This window comes from Micropterus salmoides, unplaced genomic scaffold (assembly GCF_014851395.1).
Source record: "Micropterus salmoides isolate LMB-PRFRI ecotype aquatic unplaced genomic scaffold, ASM1485139v1 Ms_hic_scaffold_2, whole genome shotgun sequence".
Lineage (NCBI taxonomy): Eukaryota > Metazoa > Chordata > Actinopteri > Centrarchiformes > Centrarchidae > Micropterus > Micropterus salmoides.
The window spans coordinates 3,029,041-3,052,106 of record NW_024041150.1 but is presented as its reverse complement, the minus strand read 5'-3'; the positions used below and the strand labels follow the sequence as shown (position 1 = coordinate 3,052,106).

At 39.6% G+C, this 23,066-nt stretch overlaps 1 protein-coding gene across 1 annotated transcript in view; it reads right to left on the bottom strand.

The window, feature by feature from the left end:
* Positions 1-23,066, bottom strand: part of LOC119912382 (endothelial PAS domain-containing protein 1-like) — a 52,616-nt gene that overhangs the window by 25,527 nt on the left and 4,023 nt on the right. The window contains 2 exon segments of the mRNA XM_038731558.1: positions 2,064-2,117; positions 2,120-2,253. Of these exon segments, the coding sequence (XP_038587486.1) occupies positions 2,064-2,117; positions 2,120-2,253 (188 nt within the window).

Genomic DNA, 23,066 nt, shown 5'->3' with positions numbered 1-23,066 from the left:
GCGCCGAGGCAGTCGGGTGTTATGGCTAGCAGGGTAATGCCAGCACCCGCCGAACGATGGGCAGAGCTGCTCGCTTCCTCTCCAATCTCTCCTTCCATCACAGAGCAATCAGACCGGCCTGATAACGTGATCTGCTGCTGCATCTCGCGGATCTCCCTGTCCTCTCCTCCGCTCTCACTCTCTGCTTTCCTACCCTCATTACCTCTACTCCTCCTCTCCTTATGCAATCTCTCCCTCCATCTCGTTTGCCGCCTTCTTTACTCCTGCTCACCTCGTCCCCATTGACCTCTTCCTCTCCTCCTTCCTAATGTGTCTTCCCCACCTCCATCCCTCCCTCCTTCTTCTTCCTTATCTCTTCTGGCCTCCTCCCCCCTACAACCTCCTGTGTTTGTGAGAGTGTGTCTGATAACTGTACCAGAATATAAAATACCAGTTCCATCCCAATTTACAAAAACAGTTCACAGCGTGGTTTGTTGATTATTTTGACTAATTGGTTCCGGAAAGGTTTCCCGAAATGTAAATTTTTCAGTTCAAGTTTAATTTACCTTCCTTGGCGACAGCTGAAGTTCCAGAGGCAGATATCTCATAATCTTGGAACATGAAACTGAAACTATCTGCTTAACTAGATATCACTCGAAGTAAGCAAGAAAACATGTTTCTTTGGGGAGGGAATTTGGGAGCACCAGCCCTCTAACTCAACGCAAAACATTGTATCTGAAAAACTTAACTGTTATGCAAACTACTTACAATTGATAGTTTAAGCAAAACATGTTTACTTTTCAATTTAAACTTTATAAATCACAAAAAGATTTAGAATAGAAAGAAATTTATGTTTTCCTTTATGTTGCCTAATCAGGAGGTCTCATTTCATACACAGTAACTTATGAATTCGTATATATGACTTACTAAATTTAAGATGTTGCATGATGATGTCAACTTTTAACTGTAAAGCTTTTACTGGATGAAAGTTTTTTTATAAAGCAAGGAGTTATTGATAGTGACTGATTCATTCTCTGACTGATGACACCCTACAAAGAAAAAGGAAATAGCGCTCACTTAAGGAAGCGTCGGTTGTATGCCTCACCGTTTCCCTAGCAAACAACGCAAAGCAGTTTATAAAAAGACAAAAAGTAGGCCATCAAAAGTTAGATAAGAAGATAATAATAGAAGATTAAAATACCAGATGGTAGTGTAAAGCTTTACGGATACAGTTTCTCATTAATCTAAATATTTTCCTATTCCACCGGCAGATTGTTTTTACAGTCGCTTGTTTAATGGCCAATTATTGTTCCTTGCCACAGAACCAGATTATAAATTACAAATCATGATCAAATCATTTTCCAAATCAAAAACATAATTACAGGAAAGCTTGTGTGACATAATAGATCAGAAATTCAGTTTTTCTCCACATCATGAAGCAGTCATAAAAAAAGGCTAAAAAGCACAAAGAGCTGTAGAGTTAGATGTGAATCCATTTAATTCAATGGTAATATTCAATAATTATAATAATCAATAAATATTGCTTATTGCAGGTTTAAGTATGTGCTGATAAAGTATAGCACAGATTTGACTTAATGAACCATGAGGAAGTTTAATGGTGTTCAGGTGTTGAGGGATTAAGTGCTTCACTTCACTACCTGTGTAAACTGAATGCACAGACTGTTTCACAACTCTGTTAAGGAAACAGAAACTTTTCCCCCCCACTGAAGCTTCTAAAGTCGTTTAATTTTATTGTTCTCTGATCTTATTTCGACACACAGACGCAGTGGAGGATTTCCAGAACAATAGGTCTGCTCCTTTGTCGAGCTTCCTCGGCTTCTAATTTTAAATGAGACAAGAGGAAGGGAAGAAGTGCAAAGAAAGGGCCCAACAAATACTTTCCTACTTTACTGGACAATTAGTCATACATACCAACACACATCAACACAAACATACACACGCAAATCTGACGTGATAGTATATAAAATAACTTGGAGGCGGCCATCCACTATTTGCATATGTTGCACATGCAGCTTGCATGTGATTATATGTGTATGCATGTGTGTGTGGTGAAGTGTCCATACCTGTGGCGAGCAGCTTGCGTGTGCGCAGGAAGCTGATAGCCAGCCTCATGATGAGGCCTTGTCCAGGTGAGAGCTGACACTGTGGGGTAAAGGCAGCTGGTGAGCAAGGTCATAGAAAACCTCAGTCTCTTTGCTGCGCCGGCAGCGGGCTGCGTCCCGAGACTTCTCCTTACGCCGCTCTGAACTGCTCCTGCACAAAAACATATTACAAATTTGGCCCACTGTTGGTTAATTTGTACAGTAGTTAGATTTACATGACACACTGCACCAATAATTCCTGTATATCTGCCCTCATTGTCCGGGGTACTTCCTGTTCCACACTGTACAAACTGCTGCTGGCAAACTACAGCGTACAGAGCCCAGTATCATAAATCCCCAAATGATTTGACAAGCACCAAATGTGATTGTTCCCAGTTTCACAGTTAGTTTCACTGAGGTTCATTCATAGGTTAAAACACAACATGCTTTTCAGAATAAATACAGGGAAGTGCTGTGTTCTCTAAAGTTATTTGGTAGCCTCCAAGTCACACTGCCGCTGTTTGCCAATAATTAAGCAACACTTTAGCAGATTAACTAACTTCCGGCCTACGTTGCTGAAAAATACCACCTTAAGAAAACATACATATTCCCAGCAACACATCTAAACATATCTGAGCCTGTTTGACAACATATATATATATTCATTTTACATTCTCAAGCTAAGATTGATTATTGCAGCACTACAACAAATGCAGTATGTCATTGTGTATTTTTTGTACCTGAAAACCAAGTGAATTTGTTTTTTTTGGATAAATAAGTTAAATTTGAAAATTAAAATGAAGATGTACATACAGACAGAACCATTTTTTAAAATTTCACATCTTTTCAAGGCATATGAACTGTACATCCTCTTACCTAAACGTCAAAAAAAACAACATCACCGTTGGAAAGTACCAGTCCAGACACCTCATACCTAAAGCACGACGTGAGCCTCCAGCTAATCCCCAAAAGACAAAGTAAAGACAAAGAAAATATGCAAAGAATATGGTTCTTTGTTCGTGCCTGCTTAGCATGGATTTATTATTAGAACTCCTAACTCTCTTATTGTGTACATCTATGCTGCTTACTATGACAAAACACAATGGGACTGTCGACTGTTAACACGGCGAGCTAATACCTCCGACATAGTACAGCTAATATGAAGCTTCCTGTTAATAGTGTGGAAACATGCATATCAATTTGTACCAATGAAGATCTGCGTTTAAAAATGTTTCCAGGCCTTCATGACACGGTGACAGCGTGACATTTATGTAGTGCTAATGGAAGAAATTTGCTATATTTAAAAATTTTCACGTCAACTGTATATTTTAATTGCTTAAAATAGGGCTGACCCCGAATAGTCAATATTCGATGCTTCGATGGGCGGAGCCTGATTCGACTGTCAATCTCACAGTCGAAGCTTCGCAGCGATACAAGGATCATGTCATTTTGGCGATATGGGGGTGCTCAACCAGGTTTCTCCCAATAAGTTAATGTACTGCCTATTACAATATACATTTCAACATATAACGATGTAAATAAAAAAATGAGAAAAGAAAAAAAGCTTTTCATAAATGTTTTTAAAGTGCGTTAATGAATCCAGAATTGTAACCCAACCCTCAAGGTAGGGGGCATCAGTGCGCATGTGTGCGTCAGTGTGTAGTGGCAGAAGAGGAACTTGCTGTAGAGACGGAGCCTTAACTTCCCCGTTGCTGTGCAGAGTTGTCCGCACCTCGCGGGACATTCGGATCATTTTTCACCATTGATGAACCACACAAAGAATATTACGTCGTTTTTAAATAGTACTTGAAATAGACCCGTGAGGAACCACGACGTGCAGAGCCGCACGGCATGCATGCAAAACTCTGCACAAGACCGGTGAATGGCAGGCGAGCGAGCACAGAGAAAAGTGTCAACAATAAGACTCAGTTTAGCTGGAAAAGTTACAGTGACTAATGAATAGAGACTACAGCTCTGCAGCTTGTCAAGATTAAAGCAGAGCTACCGTGTGTTACACCCCTCGCTCACTATCGCCGCACACAAACATATGTAAATCCTTAGTTGGGGACGGCCCTAGATACTTTCCCAGATCCTTTGCAAGTTTTCTGTATTGTTGTTTGTACTGTAGTGCATTTGAATTTTTAATAAAAGGGTTTTTTCTTTGTTTTTTTTACAAATTGAGCAAGAATAAGTACGCGCATGTGCATAACAGATCGGGCAGTCAGCATGGATCAGGTACAAACAGCCACTCATAACAGACTCTACCGCAAGGGGGCTTGAGGGGGCGCAGCTTGAGGTGCTACAGGCTGTGGCTGGATCTTATTGGAGATCAAATAGGCATGTTATGTAAGTCACATTAAATAACGTTATTTAACTTAAAACTTTAAATAAGTCAATGTTGACTTGGTTTCAAACAGGACTTGAATCTCAGATGGAATAAACACAAAAACCAAACAAGTCAGAACAGGTGAGTTCACGGACGGCTGTGTCTGTCTGAAGCAGGGAATCTCCCCGTCAGCGATGCAGGAGGAAAACAGGTCAAGCGTGGGAAACAATTTTTGGTTAGGCTGGTTTACGTAATCTATTGTCCCTGTGTGATGGAAATAAACATTTTTAAACAGAGCAGACGGACTAGAAATGAAGACAGCAGGAAAACTAGTGAGACATTATGGAGTTAAGAGATGAAATGCTTCTTAAGATTTACCAGCAATTCCCTCACTTCCTGTCTGAAGACCCATGAAGTTAATGACCATGACACTCAAACATACTGTGTACTGTACGTACGCACTATATTAATCTTTTTTTTTTTTTTTTTTATGTGTCCAACACAAATTTCCTTCATGAAATTGAAATCAGTTTCTCTCTGTTTTAGCTCTAATACATGTGATTCAGCAGACATAGACCACTGTCATCATCATGGCACTGCTGTGTCCAGTTTTGTGTATTTGTTTGTTTAAAATGTTTATTTTGATTTGGATTGAGCAAGCCCTGTTGAGCAAAATTTAATTTTGAACTTTGCAAACAGAAAAGGATGCTACGTGTTTGGAGCCCAGCCATGAGGGTTGCAGAAGCTCCATGCGAGAGTAATGGGTTTTTAATAAATGACAATTTGCCTTTAAAAAGACACCTTGAAGTGAATAACCGCTTAAAGATGTGGAGTCAGGTGATTATTTTCATTTCCTCAGGTTAATTCAGTTGTTGTTTAAAGAAAGAGCTTTTGGCCAAAACAATAAAGTCTCAAAATAAAAACATTTATTCCAACAATCAAACTGCAATCCCAATTTTCTCGTCTCGGGGCTCAGCCAATAGCAAAATGCTGTCTACAAACACCACATGAGACCTGCAGAATGACATCATGTCAGCAAGCCGACCTCTGGGTGATTTTTCAAGGATACGGTTTAAGTTTCTGGCTCTATGCTCTGAAATGAAATTAGTCAGATTTTGATGTCAAAGCTCAAATAGATCGACGGTCCAGAGGTTCAGTCTGTGGTCCAAGAGAGCAGCACAACAAACCATATTAGGACATCACACATGGAGTTTGGCTTTATCTGGGTTCTGTCTTGTGCTCACATTTATACTTTTAAAACTCGTTCAGCCTCTGTATGCTGTCTGCACCGCATATGTCTGGTGAAGTTGTGCAAAACAAGGTTCAGACTTATATGAAAGGATTGCAAAGCGAGCAGCAGCAGGATGTAGAATCACCACAAGCAGCAAACTGTGTAGCTGGAAATGCCTGAACTGCCTCAAGCTTGCAGGCATGGCAGCACCACTATGTGATCCACCACTAATACATGCATGCATGTATGTAGGGATGGACAGTAACCAATACAAATATCCTGTACATTACAGTATAATTACAATTTTCAATCACACACACCAGTGCTGCAAACAGCAACATGCTATAAATACATATTAATACAGCAAATAAGGAGAAATCAACAGTCACAGCCAATATAACTGGTGGTAGAATTATTACCACCAGTTGTGATTTTCCTCTAATCTAATCTAAATTCTGACCTCCATGTATCTTTGCAACTTTGGAGCTGGAGAATAAAAGCAACAGTGCTACACATTTACCAACTCCAAAGAGGTAAAATCATTCAAGTATCAGAAAAATCTGCTATGGGGTATTCACATGACATGAACAAACCAAGGACGTGTTAACAGAGTGACAGTTTGCTGTTAGGAGTCACTGCAGGCCTCACAAAGACTACACGAGGAGGATCAGAGAGTTTGCATGCCGCATTTAAATGAATGCCATATATCACAGACCCACAGTGAGAAGTCCGTTTGAATATGAGCCAGTGTGCGCTTTATTAATTCAGTCTGACAATACGCTTCGTCACTGCCAACATTAACACCCCCCTCCACACACACACACCTAATTTCTTCCTGGAGTTTTGGTCCCAGATGGAGTCACAGAGGCCATGTTCAATGAGCCTTACGCGGCAAAAATTTCCTCTTATCAAGTCATTTATGTTCATAATTGAGTCTTTATTTGTCTTGTAGCCGTCTTAACGCTGCTGTACTGTCAGCTCTTAAATCCACCCATAACAAATTTAGCTTGCGGAGCAAAAGCTTGCTCACAAGACATTCTGACAGCGAAACCAAATCACGCCGCAGATCAAAAACAGGTGAAAATCATCTGCTTCACATCAACAACATCGGCGTTGGTTTCCCCTCGGGCTACGATCTACACCCGACAGAAACGCAGAGAAAGGAACTACACAATCAAACATCACATTTATAAAAAGGACAGCATTGCATACAATTAACAAGAAAAGCAGGGCACAGAAGCACCATTATCTCATCGAGTGTATTATCTGATCCTCTCTCTGAGACTTAAACTCATTAACCCGGAGTCAAAATCACCAAACCCTCATTACTGATGGGCCAGCAGACAGCAGAGCAGACAGCCACCGACTTCTCCCACTCTGTCAAGTCAACTGGAACAGCTAACTTCAGCTAGCTCCTGGATATGTCTGTGTGTGTGTGTGTGTGTGTGTGTGTGTGTGTGTGTGTGTTTGTAGTGCCACTCTTTGATTGTCTGGGGCCATTGTTGCTGCAGGTCCCAGCAGACCGTTTCAGGATACAAAACAATGGGCGTCACAGCGCTTCATCAGGGCACCAAGCCTTCTGATGTACTCACTGACCCCCCCCTCTCATGTTCATACACACAGACAGATACACACACATGTTTGTTCCTCTACCCCCATGGGGACATCTCAGTGAATAATGAATTCTTTAGCCCCTAACCCCAACCTTAACCTGAACTATAAAAGTCTTAACCCTCAAGAAGCAGTCTCTACCTGTGGGGACACGGGTCCCCATCGGTTAGTGTGCATTCAGGTATCTAAGTACAGCGTTGTTCTTTTTTGCCTTAATTTTTCCACCTTTCTAATCAAATCTAACTTTATTGTCATATGTACAGGAAACAGTTGTCTCACAGTACAATGAAATTCTTATTCTGTGAGTCCTCCAAACATCAAATTAATTAAACACTGAGACATAAATAACGTGAAAAAAAGATTGAACAAACAAAACAAACATTAAATAACGATGGCCGCAAGTAGAGTACACAGAGACGTCTGCCGCAGTGGGCGCCATCTTGGGTAATTTTGTCTTTCCTTCCTTGCCTCAATTAATATGGAAGTCACATTTCGGGGGAAAATCATTATAGATAATAACTTTCTACATTCTGTTGGTAGGAGGAGCTTCAAAAGATGTTCACAGTAAAGAATGCAAATAATCCAGAATATTATTGTGTGCATTAAACCGAATAAACACCAGCAGGGAGACCAAATCCAACCACAAAAAGTATAACAACGCTCCACAATATAGACGACAGAAAATGTGTGTATTTTAACAACATCAAGTTAAGGCCTTAACATGAACATGACGCAGGGCATTAGCTTTAACGTGTTAATGTGTCATTAACTAAACATTCTCAGAAGAGCCTCGATCAATTAAAGTCAAAAAGGTGAGGCCTGTTGTGTCTCAGGCTCTGCTGTAGGGGATCATTCATGTCCTCCTCTCTTTGTGGCTCCATGTCAATCAACAGAAAAACGAACAACAGAACTGCAACTAATTATTACTTTTATGATCAATTAATCTACTGATTATTTTTTAAATTGATAGTTTCACCTCTAACAAGTGAAACAAATTCCCATCACAACTTGACAGAGCCCAGTTCCTAGTCTTCTTTTGTTCTAACTAAAAGTAAAAAAAAACAAAGTTGATTCAGTTTACAAGGATATATGACAAAGCTGGACTTTTTCCCCACAATTTTGCTTGAAAAGAATGATTAATAGACTATTAAAATAGTTGCAGCTTCCTTCATCACACTACATTACTGATCTGCTACAGCGCCGTGTCACAGAGGTCATCTGATCCGAGGCATGTTGAAGCTAAACTCAGTGTTGACGCTCCTGAACTTCCGAACTCACTCTTATTCAACATCAGATCTGTGGATGCCTTTAAAAAAAAAAAAATTATATACAGGCTGCGACCTACAGTACCTGTTTAGACTGGTCTTTGTTTACTTTCCCACTCATATTTTGTGTCTGTTTTCCCTTTTTGTGACGCAGTTTAAAAAGGTGCTGTATAAATAAACCCCGCTTCAGCATTCTCCGTTGGTAGTCGACATTCACTGTAAAGACATATTTGACGAGACACAACAGTCTGGCTGCAGAGGGTACCGAGTTCATGCAACCAAGCCATGTGGAAAATACAGTAACTATCAGAGTTCAACCAATTATTGTTCCAGTCAGTCATTCAACTCATCCCAATAAAAGTTGGACACTTATCAAACATACTGAAAACACTTGAAAGGCTTGTGAAGGCCGGATTCATTTTCTTTTTAAGGGTATTTTCAAGAGATTTTGTCCTTTTTCAGCCAACAGCAGACAGAGTCAGGTGGACGTGGGATGATGTGACATGAAGCGATGGAAGGATCAGTTTAGTATCTCATTATTATCACTGACACAAGGCACTTTGATCAGCTTACAGCTGTATGATCAGAAAGTATTTCACCTTTGTGTGTTCAGTATTTAGGTCACTGCAGCACTTGTTAGATGATAGAAAACAGTTGTTTACTGCTCTCTGACGATAATGAAGGATTATCACATTAAAAGGACACCAGTAAGAACCATCAACCTGTAAAGTTTATTTATCAAAACGCAGCCTCTCTATTTTATTACCATAAAAAAAAAAATCTCTTCTTTTTTATTAGAGTGAAAAAAAATTTCATTGTCAATTATTCAGTGGGTTATTTTTTCGATTGGTTTATAAAATGTTGGAAATGGTTACAAATGTCAGTGTTTCCCAATTATCGTGTTCTGTCCACAATCCAAAGATATTCAGTTTACTGTCAAAGAGGAGTAAAGAAACCAGAAAATATTCACATGTAAGAAGCCCGAATCAGAGAATTTTTACTTTTTTTCTTTAAAAATTACTCAAACAAATGAATCAGTTATTAAAATAATTGGCAAGTGAATAGTAGACAACTTATCAATTAATCGTTGGAGCTATAAATTTTACTATTATCAGAATTAACTTGAGAAATAAGTACTACCAATATCAGAATTCCACAAGGAAATATAATATTTGTAGCTTTTTTAACCAGAAAATGCCTTGAGGCTGAACGGGTCCACAAACGAGTAACAAAGCTAAAAGGTTGTTGTGATGGCAGTTAACCTGAAGTTGGTCGATTTGTAAACCTCATAACTTTCTCAAAGCGGAAGAAGCAACATTAACACGGGACTGTTACTGTTAAAACCATATTATTATGTGGCAACTGTCAGCTTGTAGGTGTACCAAGTGTGATATTAAGTCACATGTAGACACATATGATTAAACAGCTTTCTGATCCTGTTAAAAATACAGTATTTATCTTTTCTCAACAGAAACGTTGTGACGGGGAATTTTTAGCATGCCTCTAAGAAACAGCAGCTATGGTACAGCAGAATCCCCAGTGGATAACTGTGGCCGTCTGAGATCTGGATGGGTTAACGGAGTGAAAAAAAGTTCTCAAGTTTGACTTCTATACAGCAAGTCTGGTTGAGATACAGAACTACAGACATTTCATTAATGAAGCACAGTGGTCAAGCTGACCAAGATGTAAAACAGCAACTAACTGATTTTTTTTTATATGACATTCATACCATCATTGAACTGATGAAAATCCCAAGCTCATAACAATCAGAAAGTGTGAGGACTTGAATTTTATGGAATAATCCAACATTTTGGGATAGCCGCGAGATGATACGTCAGGAAACTTCACCTTCCAGTGTTACAAATGTTGTCTTGAAACAAACTACTCATTTTAATCACATTCATCATTCTGGCCATCGTACCTTACTGTAACTACTTTTTCTATCTGCGTTGTGCACCTGCTGTGAGCTACAGCTGTCGAATGACCCGACGCTATACAGCGCAGCAGTTCAGCTCCTGGTGAGAAAGCAATCAAGTGTGTTTCCCAAAATGTCTCATTTCAGTCGGTGTGTGATCACAGGTAAATTATAAAAAGCCATTACTTTTACAAGTACAGCATATGTTTTTAATAAGCCATTAATCTGTGATTGGCAATGATTTCTTTTTATTATTTGACCTTTTGAATCATCACAACAGTGTCTTGTGATGATTTAAAAAAGGCCACACACACAGACACATGGCCAGCTGCTACTGGCAGAAATCCACCTGGATTCATCCTCTGCCCTTGGGCAACAAACTAACGCTTATGAAAAAATGAAAGAAACCAGCCAGAGATCAAGCATACCACAACCCAAGGTTCTGTCACTTCAGCTTGACACATCACCCACTGACCAAACACATAATCAAAACACAAAGACACACACTGACATACACAGTGAGGTCACCGCTAATGAGTAGTGATGCTTCACTCAGCCAAAAAGCTGACAACAAAAAGTCTGAAATTTTATTCTAAACGCTGAAAGAGTTTTGTTACCTAAAATACAAATCCAAAAAGTACACCTCTAAGCCCCCCTACCACCCCCCTGCCTTTTCACACCTTCATCAAAACATGAATTAAACACGGGAAAGCTGAAGCTGCCAAAATGGAAACATCACATGAATCACAGCTCTGATTTGTGTCCTCACCAGAAAATGATGTAAAAGCAGAGATAACATTCTTTGTTCTGCTCTGATTCATTGGCACATCTTGACGCTGCTTTTAGACCTTTGAGAATAGCAACCTAAGCCAGGGTAATGCGGGTTGCCAGCTATTTTCACCATGCACTCACGCAAACATTGCATGCGTAGCCCTAAAAGGATATCTGAAGTCAACCTGCAACCTGCCGGGATTGTTTGCGTTTGTGCTCATAATGCTGGATTTTTGTTTCATTGCTGTTGCTTTCCAAGAGGCTGTTGTGGCTTGAGATTCACATATTAACAACAGGACAGCTGTGGTCAATTTAAAAATGTTCCAACCTTTTTGTGTTATTACTTCTTTCTTTTACTCAAGTAAAGGATCTGAGCAATTTCTCCACCACTGACGGAGGGAGAGATAAATAAATAGATGAACAGAGTGAGAGAGAGAGAAACAGGTAGAAAATATATACCTGGCATTCTGAGACCTCGGTGACAAAAGTAACGCCGTCACTCTAAACCACAGCGAATCACAAGGCCTGTTAACCCACATGAGGCCAAACACACACACACCGAATGCAGAGCAGCAGTGACACCTGGGTTTCAGGGTAGAAGATGATTGTGCAGTAAACAAACGCTCACCTTTACTTTACTTACTTACTTACTAACACAGTCTACAGGGATGCTCTGATTCATTGGGTAACATTCGCAAAAAGCACTTAACTCAATGACTCGATCAGGGTAAACTATCAGATTTCATGAAGCAACCGAGTAGACATCACGGCTGCTCAGTTTCCACTGCACACGTAGTTTGTGCTTCTGTATTTACCATGAAATGTATAACCTAATGAAATATTTCCTTTTAATAGGCCTTTCTCTCTTAAGATGTATTCATTCATTTTTGTTTGATACCCAGACATTAGAGCTGAAACAATGTGAATGAATGGATATGTCAATCAACAGAAAATTAATAATAAACTGTGTTTATAATCGATTGATCGTTTCAGCCTGGAGTAGGGTGATGTGACTGCTCATCTTGTAACTGCAGAGTGACAGGTCATACATGTTCTCCCCTGGTTTCTGGTCAATGTGGTGTTATCTTTTTCTTATGTTTAATTCTTGAAAAATATTGCAGTGAGTTCTATAGAAAACAGGTTAAAATATTTTTTGTGCACTTGCATATTTTCCCCCAATCAATAGGAAAATCTTCAAGACTCAATTAAGCATTAAGATTATTTTTTTCCTTTTTGCAGTGTAATTTAATTGGTATTGGTAATTTGCCATTTATCCAAAAGTCATTAAACACATTTTCAAACTGTCCAATGTAAATGACCATTTTGTGGTTCTAATTATTAGGTGGAGCTGATGTTTAAAGTTTTTATTAAAGTCTAATAACTGGTTTTGCAACCAATCAATCAATCAATCAACATTATCAACCCACAAAACAGGCTGCATCAGATCTGGACAATGCAGCTGAGCCAAATGTGTTTTCTACCTCTCCAACTAGCTCCAGGGCAAAGTAAACCAACTTTCCTTTTTCTATTTCACACTGACGACTGTGTGACAGCAACTGTCCTCCCTGCCCTCATACCTCATTCATTTTTCTTTCTCTACACACCCTTTAGCTTTTTCAATCACCTCTCTTTCTCTCTCTCTCTCTGATTAACTTGTCAGTCAGTGCCTCGAAACTGGAGCCTGAAGGGATACAGGAAAACGGGTGCACATACACCGACATGCAAACACAAATACACTAATAAAAGCTCTCAGGTTCAGTCCAAATCTTAACAAAACAAACAAACAAACAATAAAGAGGACAAAGCTGCTGCACGTATTTTGTCTGTTCCCCTATCTGCTGGCAGTAATGAGACTGTTAATACAGTTTTCCCCCTGTAGCGTTCTCAGTCTGCGCTGCACAAAGCTTCATCTGTTCATATCTGCATGCAAACATGAGGAGATAAAGTGCGTGTTGTTCAGGATTATCTGGGACTGCATCATTGCTCATGTACTAATGTAAGAAAATTTGCTTCATGTACATTCATTTATAGGTAAACTGTAAGGTGGCATGAAAAACAATAGACATAAAGATGTCGATACCCAACCTTACCAGCATTGACTGAATTGCATTGCTGTGCAGAGGACTTCTGCTTTTCCAGTTAGTTAAGTCAAGTGTCATTAAATGGAGGAAAACAGGAGAATAGTTCAACTTTTCCTCTTCACTTACAGTTTTCTTATCTTGTATGCAAACTGTTACTTCACATCTGGACTGAAATGTTTTCATGCAACATGTATACACACACACACACACACACACACACAGGCCCCAACATTAACTCCTGGTGTCCATGTGATTGTTTTGGTAGCAAGCCAAGACGTGCTTATAGGAAACAGATCCTGTTACCAGAGCAGGTGTCAGGCTGCTGTAAATTCATAACAGCTCTCCATGGATCATTTGCTCTTCTGCTCAGTAACTAAAAATGTTCTAATCAGCTTCTTGTTGTTACCATCACTCGCTGGAGGGACAGATTTATAGATTTCATTGACATTGACTGAAGCCTGAACATTTGACCGCACCCTAACCTGGTCTTAAATCATGTTTGAAGATCAGTATCACTTCTGTCTCAGAGAGCAATGCAGAAGGCATTTAGCACAGCTAAGCCCAAAAAAAAAAAACAACCCTCAAACAAAAAGGGGAAAATACCCCTTCCAACAACACCAAAGCCTTCCTTCTTATTTATATTTCATATTAAAATATGTAGAAACAGAAAAGGTTAGCATTGGAGCTATTTCTTTAGATCCAAACAATCAACGTGCAAAAACATTCACATTTATCTTGTCCACGTACGGAGTAAAAATTTAAAAAAGGAGGTGCACCATTTAAAACCATGTAAAAAATTTTTTTTTTTTAAAAGCATGACTTTTCGCATCTAAACAGGTGAAACAAAAACTACATTTATCTGAAGAAACAGAAACAGATCTACAGTCCTCCTGTGTGCACTCCGTCTTACATAAAGGCGTATAGGAGGCATAAGACAGACTTGAAAAAATGATAAACCTATCCTTTAAGAAAAAATTACAAATGATGTATTAGGACAGACACTTTGTTCTGTGCACTTTCCAAAATGTTGGAGTGCTTTAGTTCAATAATGTTTAGTTCATTTTGTTTCATTAATGTTTGTGTATTTTCAGGTCATTTTCATTCTGAATAAAAGTGGTTTAAGGTCAGAAAAGGCCAAAGAGCCTGCCCACACCCAAAACACACACACACACACACACACACACACACACACACACACTCTAAGTAGACATATACAAATGCACACACATACACAAACCTTTCCTTGCTTACAGTGGGTCTTCCTGTAGTTGTGGCGCCTGGCCGAGCACAAACACAGAGCAACAATACAGTACTGGCTAATCTGTGATCCTGAGGAACATAGAGTTCTGGAAACACAGCCAAACACACACACACACACACACACACACACACACACACACACGTCCGAACAAACAGCTATCCCAGACAGGGGCCCCGACTTCTGCTCAATCAGGGGAAGAACGATGCAGGAGATTGCTGATGATTCTGATAGGCCATGAAAGAGAGGTACACACACACACACACACACACACACACACACACACGCATGCGCGCACACATACACACTAACACACAAACAAACAAACCCGCCCACGCCACGCTGATGGTCGGGATAGACTGGCTGATTGAAAGAGGCACAGATGGGTGAGCGCTACAGGCAGTGCAGAGAGAGAGAGAGAGAGACCACAGGTGGTGTGAAGGAGGTCAGCTGACCAGACTGGGACCCTCCATCAGAATACCAAACAAGCTGCATGGCTGAGATTTAAACAGGCAGTCAGACGAATTGTGGGAAGTAAAATTTTCTTTTAAATAAAAAAAAAAAAAGGTATCCATGCAAATAGTTTTGCTTTGAGTTCTGAAGGTTTTGAGAAAGAGAGACACTTTGCTAATAATCAATCTAACTTCCATTCACATCCATTGTACTGGGGTGGAGGCAGAAATTGCAGACTGATATCTCAAAATATAAGCAGAAAAAAATAAGCCCATCTGCATCGATACATAACACTAAAGCATGAGAAAATATGTTTTGTAATTTGGGTGAGCGGACCCTTTTCAACAGGCTACGAGTCAGGACCAAAATAAATGATTCATAGATATGTAACTTTTATAAGAGAGCACATAGGAACAACATACAGCTTTACTCAAAGTATGCTGTTGGCCTCTGCACTGGCCACCCACATGCATGCATCATGCAGTAGGGCCGGATGAAATTGTTTAAACAATAAATTCAAAATTCAGGAGTCAGCAGTGTGGAAAAACATCACATAATTATAAATATGGGCTATTATTGTAGATGCAAACACTCCAGTGAGTTTAAACAAGTTAACTCATGGTTAGTGAAATGCTTATTTAATGTTTAAGATCTGAGCAGTCATAGATTCCTTGTTTTTGTTTATATTCACAAAAGATCTCAATGTGAGCATGTTGTCACAATGACAGCTGACTAAAGTGTTGGTTTCAAATTCACATGTAGAACAAAGGTGAGAAGAGCTGTGACCACGAGTGGGACAGCTACAGAACACACCTGTGGGTTGATGATCTTGAATGTCGGTATGCGTAGGTTTTCTGTGTATTGCCCAGCTCTAATAAAAGATAACTTGGGTTTTAAAACAGAGCTAAACAGATGTGATGACAGAGTCAAATGGAGACAGGACTAATTTTAAGACTGAATCGAGACTAAAGATTACAGATTAAAGAAATAGAGTTTTCATGTCCTGAAAAGTGTAACGGGTAGAAAAGGCTTACAGAGACTTAAAGAGAAAGGAATGCAAATCTCTTACTGATGTTGGCTTTGTCACTGCTCTCACTGAAGCTTCTCACATACCACGTTACAATCCAGTTTTCATTTTGCAATGCAGCCAAAGTGAAAAAGTAAAAATCTATAAATGATACTCAAGTTTGGGAAGAAATAGTAAAAGGATACTGCAATTTATCTCTGTGCATGCAAATGTGTCAAAATGAAAAAAGTTGGGACACTTTTCAGGCTTATCTGAAGGTAGAAAACAAGGTCTCAGGCAGTGTTACATCCTGTGAAGGGCGTCTGGCTTTCAGCTCCTCGCGGCTCTGCTGTGTTTTCACTGCTCGTTAAAGTCAACAAATTCACTTTGGAGAGTGAAATTGGCTAAAATGGTTGAAAATGAGTCAGAGGGAGAAAGCTTTTAACACGCAGGTGAAACAAACAGAAGAGAGGACTATTTTTAGACTTTCAACACACACAGACTTTACATGACCAAGAATGAAAGTGGTAAAAACTATAGTGCTGGTGAGATAACCAATTGCTGAAGCATTCCTAGCAACGTAGTCAGTTAGTATCTACATTTTTTGTTAAAACTATACCTAAATCTAGTAGTTTCAAACCACCTTTAATAGCATTTACTTGTTAATTATTTGTTGATTCTAAACAGCATTTTGAAGCATGAATATAGATTCTTGACAAAACAATTCCAGCAAAATAGGTCCACTTACTAATTTTTGGCAAAGGTTTTTCAGTTTGTTTTTTAATCCAGCACCTGTAGACATTTTCTGGACGTGCTCTGGATGTACTTCCCCTTCCAGCCCCTTGCCGCTTTTTCCAGAACTTTCAACTGTAGCATTTGTATCATTGTACTCTCCATAAAGTCAAAATATGTTGGAAAGTTTAAACACCCTTTATTCTGAAGTGAAAATTTAACACTATGGCCTGACAAACAGCTGATATTGGACAGTTCTAATAAATAAATTAATAATATATAAATATTCATTACGTTTGAGACTGTTTCCTTTTTTCTTTATGTATTTCTACAACATGCACACAAGACAACTATAGTATAGTTATGGTCAGGTTAAAAAAGGCACCCTGTGGAGTTTTTGCTAACAAACACTGATGTAAACAAAGGATTCCGGTTTCCTCCACTGTCAAAAACATGTTAGGTAGTGTCAGTGCTGTTTGACCTGGCATGGCCTTTTATATCTGGAGTTGGTCCCTGGGCGCTGTACAGTGGCCCACTGCTCCCTTCAAGGATGGGTTAAATGCAGAGGATGAATTTCACTACATGTATGTGTATGTGACAATAAAGTATGTTTGTTTTTTGTTTTTTTACTAATGCATTTTGGTGAGAAACTCTGAATGTAAACATAACTTTTGTTTGCTCACAACAAAACTCCACAGGTCACAAAGATTGTGGTTACAGTAAAAACAAATAAAATACATAAAAGTTGGACATACCAGTTCAATACTCTGACCTCCATGTCCATGTATTATGCTTTGCCACATACTTCCTGTGTTGGCCCTGAACAGCTGTCCTTATCTGTGTGCTACAACATCATCTCTCAAATTCTCCTCATAACACCCGACAGGTGTCCATCTTCCTTTTTACAAAACAAAACATGGCCAGAGATATAGAGATATAGTGATATAGATGGAATGTCAAAGTTCACATTATCAAGGGCTTGTTATCTTTTGAAAAATTTTAAAAAGGAAATTGTCATCACACTGACTTGACTTGACTTAAGGAGCTTTCATGGTCAACCTTAAGGTGAAGGAGAGGGAGTCTGGGAGGATCTGGAGCTCAGCCAGGTGACACAGCCTATCGTGGAGCCTGACCACTTTGGTAGAAGAGGAAGAGGAAGAAGGGGAGCTGGCGGACAGGAAATAGGAAATGGCAAGGAGACAGAGTTCTGAATGAGGGGAGAGAGGGGGACATATAGGTCTGACCTCAAACATGGAGGGACTGGGGAGGCAAAGGGGGGGGACACACAACAACAACAAAGTGAGCGGGTATAACAAACAGCACAGCTGGGAGTTGAGGATAAATGACAGAATGTTATACGAGCAAAACACGCACACAAAAAATACAAAGACGGAAAGCAAGAGGTTGAAGAAAGGACGGGGAGTGGGCGGGTGAGAATGAATGAGATAAAAATAACAATGGAAAGATGCAGCAGAAGTTTCCCAGACCACCTCCTCTCCACCCTTGCTGTTCCCCCTCAATGTGCAGGGGCCCCCGAGGGCCAAAGGGACTTTACGTACAGGTAACCAGGGGCCTCCGGACCCTGCTCTACACCACTTTTTATAATATCAGATCATAATGTACAATTAAATTTTTCTGCTGTTGTAAGCACTAAGACCATTTATCACTCAATGAAGACAATTCTTTGAAACTAGGAGCCGTTTTATTTAAGAAAATCTAAATTATTTTTGTTTTGTTTTCTTGTGTCGGTTTCACAATCTTATATTGCTACATTACTATTTGTGATGAAGTTTTTTGTTGTTTGATGTGTTGTTAAGGCCTTGTAGATCTGACTCTTGTACTGGTTTTATTGCTGTAAGCCTGCAACTGCACTTGGACAAAACATTATTCCAGCCATTCCAGCCATGATTTATGTGTCACGTAATGACTTGCCTACGGACATTCACCTTGTTTCTAGTTTGCCAAGACATGTTGTTGTGAGTATCGCTGTCCGGAGCTGGTGTGTCGGCTCCGGGACCGCCACGTCCTCTCTGCATGTTAGCTTCGCAGCAGGAACTGTAGAGACAGTTTGCTAACCCACAACTTAGCTGACAGTCACATTACTTGCTGTGTCGTTGTTCGCTCTGCGTCATGGTATTCAGGAGCTCATGCGAATGGCAGCAAATCAATAGGCAGTGATGTGTGTGTAAATGGCTGGTGGTCTGAAACCTCCATCTGAATCTACACATACCTCTAAAGTATAAAGTCCACCAGTGTTTACAAGTAGCAGCAGGTTCAGTACAAACTTAAGTCTGTCTTTCCCCTTTTGAATAGTCCCTGCTGTGCATCCTCCTCAGAGAACTAGTAACAATAAACCATAAAACTACCCACACATGGGAAACATACTATATCTGCATCTCTATCGCTTTCCTACTTACTGACCCAAAGACTCTGAGGTAAATATTTTTACTTGCTCTATGCCCTTTAATCTCTTTTTTTGTTCAGTTATTATTGTCTCCCTGTGTTTCTGTCTTCATCTTCCTCTCAAACTCTGAAAAAGAGCTTTAAACCCAAACAGCGTCTCAAAGCACAAAGACGGACTCTTAACCACAGAGAGACTCATTCAAAACTGACAAACAGACTCAAGTGGCTTTTAGTGTTGCTACTGATGTCAAGCTGCTGATTTGAGCTGAAAATGAACTATGGAGGGCAAAAAAAAAGAACTAACTCAATCAGAACATGGATACAAATCTTATATTTTGAGCTGAGTCTGAGTTAAGGGAAAGTAATAAACTTCTCATCCATCATAAAGTTCAGTTCAGGTCTGGGAATCATTACAGGAAGTGAAGAGGGGATTCTTGTAAGTTATCACACCAAAAGCAAAATATCAGTGGTGTTCAAGGTTCAGTTTCCAGCTTTCCCAAAATGATCCAGGACAATGGTTTGGGGAAATTTCTATCACTGCCACTAAACCAATGGGTTACATATTTGAAAGCGAAAACTCAGCACTGTTGAACATTTTATCTATTGTGATGTCAGCTTTTTATTCTTCCAGTGTAATTACTAGACTCAAAAGCAAACAAGTATTGACTGTTTTACTGTGTGGTAAGAGACCTTGGGTCCACAGTTTTGTAGATTTTCATGATCTCAGGCAAACCCGCTCTCCTGGAAATTGTGTTTATATACTACTAATGTGTTATGCCAAGTTTTTTTTAAAGAAGCATAAGTGCTGCATGGATTATGCTCACTGGCAATGTTAGTTTGTTTTTTTTGAGTGAGGGAAGTGCTATGTTCTTGTACCTCACCCAAGTCTTAGGGATGCGGTAGGGGTGGATGGTGAGCCTACAAAGCACAGCACTTTGGCAACAAAAAAAGCCCGATCACAATCTCTCCCTGAGAGCTGTGAGTGCCTAAACATAACCATGAAAAAGTTTAATTACACTTTAGTCGCTGCGACAGATATTTAAAGTAAAACAAATAAATTACATCATCACAGAACATTTTGCTTATACGTTCTGGATGAAGTGATGATGTTCATTAAAGATGTTAACATGACAAAAGATGTAATACAGGTGACATTATGTCTTCCTCTTTCCTCTTTTGCAAATATATATCACATATGTATATAACTATGTATATAAGTAAAGACATTATTAGTATATAAATGTCATTTCTAAGAGATTCAAGGGTTTTGATGGAGCTATAGACTTTATACAGACTTACAGTAAGTCACAACAATTAGGACTTCAGATTAGACTGCTACGAAATACGACTTGACAACTGACTCCGTCAAGACTTGACCTTAGACTTTTAAGCAAAACTATTAGAGTCTCAAGTTCTGACTTGGTCTCATACATATTAACACTGCTTTCGCTGCAAAATTTTTTTAACAGCAACTGGACCTGAAAGACTTGCTACTGACTAGTGCTTTAACAATTTATCAATAAGTCAATTGACATAAGATTATGCAATTTAGATAATCAATTAAAAGTCAGTTATTACTGGAGCAAAAATGCCTCCAGTTCCAGTTTGTGAGGACTCTTAATTTTTTGAATAATTGTAATTTTGGAGTTTTGGACTGTTGATCGCTGTCACCTTGGGCTCTGGGGAACTGTGATGGATATTTGCCAGTTTTTATCTGCTATTTTATAGGCATGGTAGAGCGCGCACGCCCTGCACAAGGCTTTGTCCTTCCTGCAGCGGCCCGGGTTTAAATCCGGCCTAAGGCCCATTGCTGCATGCGGCCCCCTATCTCTCTCCCTCATTTCCACGCTCTATCCACCGTCCTGTCAAATAAAGAAAATGCCCCAAAATATTTATATAAATATTTAAAAAACTTAATCCATGATGGAAATAACTGTAGCCATTATAATTATTAAGGCTGAATGACTAAAACATTGAAATAAATGAGTGATATTTTATGATCATATCTCATACTGAATGGAAAATATGAATCCACAGACCCATAAAACTGTATTGAAGCACGGTACTTGAATTAATCTACTTAATTGCTTCCCCTCTCTGAAAACAAAAAACTATTACTATTTTTTTTGTGTACAAGAGGCAGTGAACCAACTCATAGACATTCCACTTTTGGACATTTGGGCTTTACTCTCTATTTCTCCTTGCATTCCTCTGTCTTTCAGAGGGCAGGTTGAGCGACTGTTGTAAGTGCAGCGATGTTTGGGTAGTGTTGAGAGTCTGGGTTGGCCCGGGGTTAGCACACAAAAGAGGCATGACGGCACTGTGCCAACCAGGCCTCGACTCGCTGCAGAGTGCTGCGATGATGTGAACTGCTGAGTTGACAGGCCTGAACAGTCCGCCACAATCCTGCAGTCGCTTCTTCTGTTGCTATCTACTCTATCTCTTCTGTATTTACCCTCCTTATTGATTTATGTTCATCTATATCACCGTTACTTCTAGCTGATTATCACTCTGTTTTGTTTAACAACTGTCTGTCCTCCCCTTCTGTTCGCTCTGTCTTGGTTTTGGCAACTTGCCGCCCCCCGCCCCCACCTTCTCATGAGTTAGCGAAACTGAGTGAGGACACAATGATGCAGTAGCAGCCCATAATAATGTGCAACAAACATGAGCAAAGGGGCAAAACTGATGAGAAGACATTTTAAACCAAAAGATCAATTAAGTGCTTCAAACTTATCATTCAACACTTGCATGACAAACACATTATGAGAAGCTCCATCGGGATCAATGTCATAACTAGCGGCAATCCAACAAATTCTTTGCATGATTTTAATATTTTGCACTCATTCAGAATAACGGGGAATCATGTAGGCTCAGACGTGAATGTTTATTGTAAATGGCTTTTTTACATTTCTTTGACAGCTGTAATCAACTGGAGCGTGAAACTTGAGAATAGCAGTAATCTCAAAGAAAGGTCCACTTACTAGTTTTTATTTCTGGAGCTTTCAACTGCATCTCACAGTCTTCCTCCTCAGATGGACACTGCTCCAATCCGCTGAAGAAGAAGACCATGAGATGCCGTTTAAGGCTCTGGAAAATGCTACTCCTTTGAGTTAAGATTTTTTTGTTTGTCCCCATTTTTGTGTTCTGCAATCTTCTTTCTCCATAAACACATTAGACATCACAATGTGTCACATAAACTACGTCTTGACTCCTGTTAAAACAAAGAAGCTTTTCACTGATGGCACCAGGATCAATGATAATGAAGGAGACAGTAAATAGTTTTAGCCTTCATGTTCTGAATCATTTTTGAAGGTGTAGGTCTCGGTGTGATACATGCAAGGTTCACTCTTTAATACATGACAAACAGTGACAATGGAGGATTCTTTATTTTTCCTCCTGTGGGCATACCATGCTCATAATAACCACTTCGTAGTTTTTATGAGTGTTTTTTATTTCAGATTTCCCAAATTCATACAGTCTATTGCTAGATATTTTGCCAGAATATACCATTACATCCCCCACTGACTATGATAACAGTGAGAGGTCTTACATAAAAAGAGACAGAAAATACACCCAAATGGATCAATCGCTCCACAGTCATGTAATGTATATCTGCCTGGCAGCTGCCCTGGACTCTGACCTTTGAACATTGTTTCCAGTGCAATCACATGTTGAAAGAAGTGAGTGGGGTTCACAAGCCCTCAACTTATTTCTGGTATCAGTCAGCCAGGTGTGAAAATAAAGCTATTTTATGTGGTCACTGGTGTTAAAGTAATGTGAGTGTTACCGTGTGAAACTGTCGCAAAAGGCTGACTAAAGCTGACAGACAAAGGAAAACTCAGGAGTTTTTAATGGGGTTAGACTGATCAAACACTGGATGTCAGCCAGCGGGCCGTGGTTTTAACTGCAGATATGATGAATTTGATGTTTGCA